At 40.4% G+C, this 8,698-nt stretch overlaps 1 protein-coding gene across 1 annotated transcript in view; it reads left to right on the forward strand.

Annotated features, from left to right (window-relative positions):
• Window positions 1-1,804: 1,804 nt before the first annotated feature.
• The window catches only part of ntsr1 (neurotensin receptor 1 (high affinity)), a 99,915-nt gene continuing 93,021 nt past the window's right edge, over window positions 1,805-8,698 (forward strand). Inside the window, exon 1 of the mRNA XM_005744640.1 lies at window positions 1,805-2,537. Within this exon, the coding sequence (XP_005744697.1) occupies window positions 1,854-2,537 (684 nt within the window). The 5' untranslated portion in view covers window positions 1,805-1,853. The remainder of the gene's footprint in view (window positions 2,538-8,698) is intronic.

An 8,698-nucleotide genomic window follows, 5' to 3' on the forward strand; every position in this document is an offset into this window, starting at 1 on the left:
CATCATTAGGCACCTTAGTATCAGCAAGGTGATTCCCAAAGAGCTAATACCTGAAAATTTGCCTGAAAGCAGTATGTCCATATAAATTTGAGGAAACTGGACAAGTGGAGGTCAAAAGGATAAGCGGTGAACAGTATCTAAAAGTCGTGTTATTAAGCAGTATGAAATAAGGCGCAAAAGACCTGACACAGCACTGGAGACATGCATCTAACCCTAGCCCCTCATTTGATCCACCTACTGTTTGCTGAAGCCTTATCAAAAATGGTCTCAGTAGAAACATGGCTGTTAAGAAGCCAGTAGCAAGTCAGAAGCAACATGTCTTATGAAGTGATTAAACAAAATTTGAAATTTTTGGTTCAAATTATCATTAAGGATTAGGTGAGGAGAATGGTATCACAGTGCGTTTCTATAGTGCGTAACATCAGATTTTGATTGACTATGCAATTTCATCTGGAAAGCATCTGATTGGCAACAGTTTCAATTGTCAGTTCAATGGTGACCCAAAACAAACTGTCAGTGCGGAAAAAGCAGGTCTGGATACAAAAGCATACATCAATCATGAGCTGGCCTCCCAGATCCTAGACCAACATAACATTATTGAAGCAGTGTGGGATCATCCTGACAGAGAGCAGAACAAAAGGCAGCCAACATTTCCTTGAGCCTGAAGAACTATTCCTGAAGCCTCCTTAAAGAAATTACAGGAAAGCTGCCTAAGAGAGTGTTGAAGCATAAAGGTGATCATACCAAATGTTGACTTTCAAGCCTGTTGCAACTGTAAAAATATATGATTGTTTTCCTATCAAAATATACAGAAATCATAAGTGGCTCAGACTTTTGCACCATGCTGAATGCTGCATGTTGGGATTTTTCCTTTCCCCCTTTTTTAGACAAATGACTATGAAATTATCTTTTTAGAGAAATATTATTTTATGAATCCCACAAATCTTAATCATATAACTAAAACAATAGCCACTGTTAAATAATCCACTGGTTCTATTTCTATTTCTATTCTATACATTTGTATTGCTTTGTAGGGGACCCAGGGCAGCAACCAGAAAGCTATGTTCTGTTTCATCAGAGTTTGGAGGGTGTCATGGACAGGTTGTTGATGCTCAGCAGAGTCACACAACAGAAATTATCTTGCAACACATAAACAATGCTTTAAAGCCTTATGTAATGTATGAGCAACACATGAATAATAGTGAGCACCCAGGCGTGAGGGAAAACTGAAATGACATGCATAGAAGAACATTAAAATATTTAGATGTACAACTTTGTGATAAACAATGTGGGGAAAATGTCAAAAAGAGGTGAGCCTACTGCTGTGAAATAACCATTAGAATCATTTTCTCCTTCTTGTCCAAAGGAGTTCACACTGGGAGTGGATCATGAGCATAATCATTATCTGGGGCCCAGAGTAAAGTCTGGTACCCTGTTGTGGAGTCTCCGACTTACACATAACATCATTTCTTTCTACTTGTAAGGCTGACTGAGAGAAGAAAGAGGACAAAAGCTTCTTGGAGAGAAAGTTAAGGGTTCAAAATAAAATAACAGAGAAAAACAGCAAAGAAGAAAAAAATTATATTAGAAACCATACTTGAAATTAAATTCCTTTAATTCTTGATGCGTTGTTGCATCGCACTATTTGTTTCCAAGGTGAACCATAAACGGACAAGATGGAACTAACGGACAAAGTGAATGGTCGTGCGTCATCGCAGCAGCACCAATAAGCGAGCGCGCCTTCTGTCGTGCCAAATTATAAAGGGTGGTCTCCTCTGACTTAAACCAGAGCGAGTCGCGTCGGCACATATCCACTCGGCTTGCTCAGTTGTACCTTTTCGTTCCATACCTTCATGAAGAAAAGCAGAATGGATTTAAACTTCACGCTCTCGGGGAGCGACTTGATCGGCTTTGGCTCGTTGGCGCAGAAACTTTTTGCGAATAACTCACTGCCTCCATTTGATAACAGCACCGTCGGTCCCACAAGTAATGAGGAGGAACTGGAAGTTAATACGAATGTGTACGCAAAAGTCATTGTCACTATCGTTTACTTGGCTCTGTTCGCCATAGGCTCCCTGGGCAACTCCATCACTATTTATACCCTGATTACCAGAAAGACGCTGCAGAACCTCCAGAGCACCGTACACTATCACCTGGCCAGTCTCGCCGTGTCCGACCTGCTCATTCTGATCCTCTCCATGCCCATTGAGCTCTACAACTTTATCTGGTTCCATTACCCATGGGTGTTCGGGGACGCCGTGTGCAGGGGTTACTACTTCCTCCGGGACAGTTGCTCTTATGCCACCGCGCTAAACATCGCCAGCCTGAGCGTGGAGCGCTACATGGCCATCTGCCACCCGTTCAAAGCCAAGAGCATCATGTCCCGCAGCCGCACCAAGAAACTCATCAGCGCCATGTGGCTCGCTTCCTTCGCTCTCGCGACACCGATGCCCTTCATCATGGGCCAAAGGATGCGTAACGGCGAGATGATATGCACCACTGTGGTCTCGCCGGTCACGGTGAAGACCGTGCTGCAGGTGGGTGTCGTGGAAAGCTTTTATTATTATCGGATATTTTCGGTCCCCACTGTGGTTTCTTTACGCATCGAGACAAAGTAAAAATCTACAGTACAAGTAGTACTTGAGCCACAAGTAGTAGGTGAGACGGCTGCGAGGGATCGTTCTAAACATGTGGGAGTGTGTGCTGTAGCGCTTTAAAGAACAGGGCTTTACGCGCAACTTCGCCTTTACCATTATCGTCTGTGATCACCTATACATGTTGTTGTTGTTGTTTCTTCGAGAAAAAAAACTAAATGGTGGCCTGCTCATGAAAACATTTTAGTTATTAAACCGTGTAGGGTCAACGAAGTCTGTCAAAAACAGTGTTTTCCTACTGCAAGCAAATGATCTGCAAATCAGCAAATAATTATTTTAGTCAAATTATTTAAACTATCGAGTCCTCAGTTTTTTTTTTATATTTATATATATCTGTTGAAAATAAACATTTGGTGAGCAAATTCACTAAAGCCTAAATCATCTTCACATGTGAAGAAAGCACAGCATGTATGCTGCTACAGATGTCATTGTCTGTGTTGGCTCACTTTCTTTGTTTTTAAGCTGGTAGAGTTCGAATGATTAGAGATTCATTCATAAAGACACTTGAAAGGCAGGTTATAGCTATATTTTTTCACACAGAGCACCAGAGATTTGACCATTACAGCTTAGGCAAGCTGTGAAAATGAAAAAGATCAGGTTCCAAAGATATTCTATTTCTTGAAATGCTTCTTGTAGAAACAATATCAGACCTTGACACTGAATATTGGCAAACTGAATATTTTGAGGGTGGAAGCACCCACAGAACTGCTGTAGGTTGCTTTCATGTAGGGAACTAGCCGTCTTAGTAATACATTATGCACTCTTTGATGGTGACAAGAGAAGAATATGTCACTTTACATTCATTCATACAGTCCATGTTATACGATATGATATAAAAGCACAGGAGGACACTAAGGGAGTATTCTTTTTGAAATTCAACTCATCATCACAGCAGACTAAATATCTTAACACCAGGAACTACAGGTACTGCCAAGGAATAAGAAAAGAAATAGCCACTTCCCAAATTGCTAGAGAACTATAAAATAGAGCAAAATGACAGCATAAAACAACATAAAGCACAATCCTATACACAACCCCCTGACCAGACCAGTTATAAATATAATTCAAATAGGGTGTTGCTGTTCGTTTTTCTTTCTTTAAGGAAGTACAGCAGTTGAAATTATAAGTTACAGCATGCGGGACCTCAATGTGAATCGGTGGTCTGCTTCACAAAAAGAATGGGCCTGTAAGCGGGCATTACAGTTTTATACCACAACAAAAACAAGTATTGTTATGACTATCTTCTTCTGGGAAACTGTCTTCTCCCCTGCGGATCTTCTCCTCCACTCCGTCCACGTCTGACCTCATCTACCATCTGCTCCTTTTCTGGAAAAAGATAGAGAAAGAAAAACACCTCCCTAACCTAACCTTACTGCATTAATATTATCTAACAATTCTCAGCCTACTGATTCTACGTATTATCTAAGACATTCTGTTCGGACTCCCTTGGCCCGGAAAAATATCAGCTAGACTCTAACTCTACATATGATGTGTAAGCATGTTTGCAGAGTCACTCTGCAGCTCTATATGTCAGTCTCAATAATTCAATTCAATCATACCATTGAATTAATGATTTTGACCCTTATTACATGTGAAATGTCACAATGTCAAATGTGAAATTTGACATGCATAATGTGAAACTTATCAATGATGGCCAGCTGTCTGGCCTCAAAACATGACATTGCCACCACTGTGTCGCATTTAACCCATGCATCCCTCAATCCAATGTGTCCCCATTAAATTGGCTCTCAACCACCAAAACTTTGAGAATCATAGCTTTAAACTCTGTGAAATTAATGGTAATGGACAGGGACACAAATTAGGGCTAAATATCATGGTTCTGTTTTCTCGAGCAACTGTCTGAAATGCCAGAGAAGAGAGCCTTAAGTGCCTCAGTCCATGGACTATGTGCATTGTAGGCGGATCTGTGTCTGACAGTAGTTACCCTAGGAATAATCTACAAGTGCCTTATGGCAGTTGTCCTTTGAGCTCTGGATGTGTAGGTGACTGATAGAAGTCAAGACAATGAGCTTTTACTGAGAGCGCGGCACCCACATCTAATGAAAAGATATTTCTCAAAACTGTCTCCAGGCCTTCCCACAGAGCAACAAGCTTAGAGGTTGTGTAAGTGATTAGGCCAGTCTCCCTTCGCTTGACAGTTCAGATACTTCACATTGACTGAAAACTTGTTGAGGTTGTGGAGAAAAGCGATTTTGGTTCCAGTGTAATCATCAGCGATCATCATGGTTAGTGCCCCCTGCTTCTCTGCATCATGCTGAATATATTTTTCCATATCGGTTTTTCTGCTCTTTTGATGTCCTTCAATGTCTCATTTTTTGTTTTTTCTGTTTTCATCACTCCTGCATGACTAACTGAAACTGTGCCAAGGATAGATTATCTAGCATTGCTTTCATTCAGGCTATAAGTGAGCCAGGCTGCATTAAAAAGTCCAAATTTTCCACACAGTTCTCTGTAGAAATATAAGTTGGGGTGGTGGGGTCTGGCAGCAGATGGTATCACACAGTCGAATTGCTACAATAACATTTTGAGTGTTTGTGTACATATTCTCTTTTGTCCATCTATGATAGATTCGATGTAAGCGGTTCAGGAGGCACCGTGCTGCACTGCTGCAGTAGAGGGTCACCGCACGCTCGGTCTGTTTGGACAACAGTGCAATACTCTGAAGGGAAAGAAAGGGTGTGCGTGTGTGTGTGTGTGTGTCTGTGTGTGCGCGCGCGCTTGCATGAGAAAATTGAAGAGAAGGAGAATGATGAAGTGGTTAGAGAGTGAGGAGGAAGCCAGAAGGGTGATTAATAAGAGGAGCATGGCTCTAACTCTGCTTGGGTTAGGAGTTCAGTCCTCTTAAAACTGCAGCACAGTGAGTTAAACTGTACTTTAAATGGCAAATATAAATAATGCAGGACTCCTGGATCTGCTTCTTAAAACTGTCAAACAAAATCTCTCAAAAATGTTAAATATTTTCTATACTAATATTTAACTAAGATGTTAGTCCTTGTTGGCATTGTTCTCTCACTAGAGCTAACAACAGCTTACAAATGTGTTGAATATGTCATGGTCCTGGGTCGTGCGACCCAGTGTTTTGTGTTTAGTCTATTTTGATGTTTATTGTTTGTTTAGGTTCATTAAGTTATTCCAGCTCATTTGTAATTATATTACCCTTGTATTAAGCCTCCCTTGCCCTTCATGTGTTTATGTCTGTGTGTCTTGTGTTGTCAAGTTCATGCTGTTGCTTCTGTCATCTTCCACTGTACTCAGTCTCCCTGGTTCGTGCGTTTACCTGTCATGAGTCATGTCTGCATGGTTATGTTTAGTTCATGTCATGTCTAATCTCCATGTTTCCTGTTTTACTTTGAAAGTCTGTATTCAATGTCAGTGTATTTAGTTTCACCTCTCCTCTCCTGTCGTTAGGTTCATGTGTGTCAGCTGTGCTCCCATGTGTGGCCACTTCCCCTGATCATCCCTCATGTGTATTTAGTCTCTGTGTTTCATACAGTCCGTGTCGCGTCGTCTGTGTTCTCACCTCCATGTTTTCCCGGTCAGTCTTTGCAGCGAACATCATAGTCTCTGAGTTTCCTTAGTTTGTCACAGTATTAGTTTTCCCAGTTTAGTTATAGCCTAGCCACGCTATCCTTGCTTTGTTTGTACACCTTGTCTCCAGCCATAATAAAGGCTCGCTTTCTGTTAAGTTCACTCCCGTCTACTCACTTGTGTACGCACCTGGGTCCATTACACACACCATCGCACGGCCTGTCTCTGCATACCGTGACAGTATATGGTGTTGTTCCTACAACATCATAATTAATGTCATTCCAACTGACCAATCAAGTTGCATCAGGACTGGGAAAATGATTTTCCTTCATGGCTTTCCCACATGGCTTACACTGTTAAAGGATCAATTTCAACAAAGCATTAAAAACAAATCATTTAGTAAATGCTGGTATGTTCTAGACACACCAGGTGTCATTTAGCAGCAGTGCATTAGTGAGAAAGTGCAAAGGGTAGCTGCTGTGAAGGTGCATGTATTTTTACTGAACTTCCTCACCAAGTAGTTCTTAGTTCCTAAACCTAAGCAGCGAGTGAGAGTGAAAAAGACAGTAAAACCAAGTGCAAAACACATGAAAAGGAGACTTTATTATTTTTACTTTATTCCACAGCCACCATTGCAACGTTCTTATGCGGCCTTTTCACATCTCTAACATGAAGACTTCCTTCTCAGTGCCATTTAAAATGCACTTTTTTTTGTCTTTTTTATAACAGAAATGGCTGAAGATTCTATTCTATTCTGTTCTGGTGACTGTTTAAAATAATTTATTGTCTCATCTCAGTTTTGCCATGTCAAAATAAACACAGCAATTTCTGCCGTGTAGCAAAGTTTAATTCTAAAATAACTTTGGGTTGGTTATGAAAGCATTTAAAACAACAGAGGCTCTGTATCATTTCTACAATTTAAAAATTAAGAAAAAAAAAAAAAAAAAGGGAATGCACTGGGGGAAGCACCAGTCATGATCTAGTGAGGCTGTAGTTTGGGTATGTAAGGTGTTGTGGAGATGGACTAAAGCAAAGGACACCTGAGGCGTTTACTTCAAAATGGGATGTGGGCTTATCTAGCTACGTTTGGTGTTAACATTTTAGTACTACAAAGGCAGTTCAGGTCTAACCTATGCTGAAGGAATTGACCTGTTCCAGAGCGGATAAGACATGAACTGGTATAATATCAGTGCATACTGACCAGTCAATTCTCCAGAAAACAAAGTCACCATTCTTGGAAGAATTTCGGATCTGTGTGCACGGACAGTGGGAGGAAGTTTTGGCTATACTGAACGTTCTTTGTAATACTGGGTCCTAGTATGAAAGGGCCCCTACCCTGTACCTTGACTGCCAACTAAAAAAAGCAACAGGTGTGCAAGGCTAGAATCCAATAGAGTAATTATATTTTATCAATCAGTCAATTTGACCTTTTATCAATTACTTGAAAAAGCTACCCGAGAAACAAATATTTGCTGGGTAAACTAATAGTACTCCGCTAGATCAAAGTTACATACAGATGACAAGAGAATTATTGCCCCCTGTAGAACTGGCAGATTTCATATGTGAAAAAGCACCGTGGCAACATGTATAATTAAACTTCCTGCACCTGAACAAAGTGGATTTTAAAAAGATAACAGCCACAATATTTGGACATTTACCATTAATATAAGTAAATGGAAGAAAACACAAAAGATTTCCAGAATGTTCTTGATGTTTAGTTGGTTTCCTTCCATCATAGAGGAAAAAGAACTGTAAAATGTGTGTGTATGTGTGTAAAATATGCAAGGTAAATGTAAGATGGGGAGAGAAATCTAAATGTGCAAGGATGTGAATTTGTTTTTGTTTTTTTTATTTCTTAATTGTTGCAGAGCGTGAGGAGCCTGAAAGTAAAGAAGACATTCCAGTGTAGCAGGGATTCATCTATATGCAGTATTGTAGTGCAGTACTGCTGTGTGAACTGCTCCTGGGCTGGTATACCTGTGAGCATGTTTACTGCTATTGCACTGAGTGGTCTCAAGCTGTGAGGGAGTGGGTTACTCAGGGTCTCATTGTTAGTGCAGGACATTGACTTTAACCTGACCAATTCATGGAGGGAGAAGGATGTTTACATTTTTTTTCTGCTTGACTGAAATGTTCCTTTCACTGTGTGTTTTTTCCTGCATTGTTAATCGGGGTGTAGTTTTATTTTTCCTTTCCAATAACTGTGCCTCGCAATATTACTTGCATTAGTAATGTCTGGCCACTGTACACATTTTTATGGGCTTTCAAAGTTCAGTACACATGCTGTTTCTTTAAATAGATCTTGAGTGTGAAATAACACTTTCAAATGCATAACAACAAGCTAACTTTTTTTCCCACTCGATAAAAGTTAACGTGAGTTTTCTCGGTGGTCAGAAACAAATGTAATCGCATGGCAGGATGCTGTAAAAGGACCAAACTTCAGCCAGGAGAACAACTGAGATAATCCATCCACAATACGAGGTTAGTCATTCATA

This window comes from Pundamilia nyererei, unplaced genomic scaffold, assembly GCF_000239375.1.
Source record: "Pundamilia nyererei isolate P.nyererei 1_Seehausen unplaced genomic scaffold, PunNye1.0 scaffold00147, whole genome shotgun sequence".
NCBI classification, from domain to species: Eukaryota; Metazoa; Chordata; class Actinopteri; order Cichliformes; family Cichlidae; genus Pundamilia; species Pundamilia nyererei.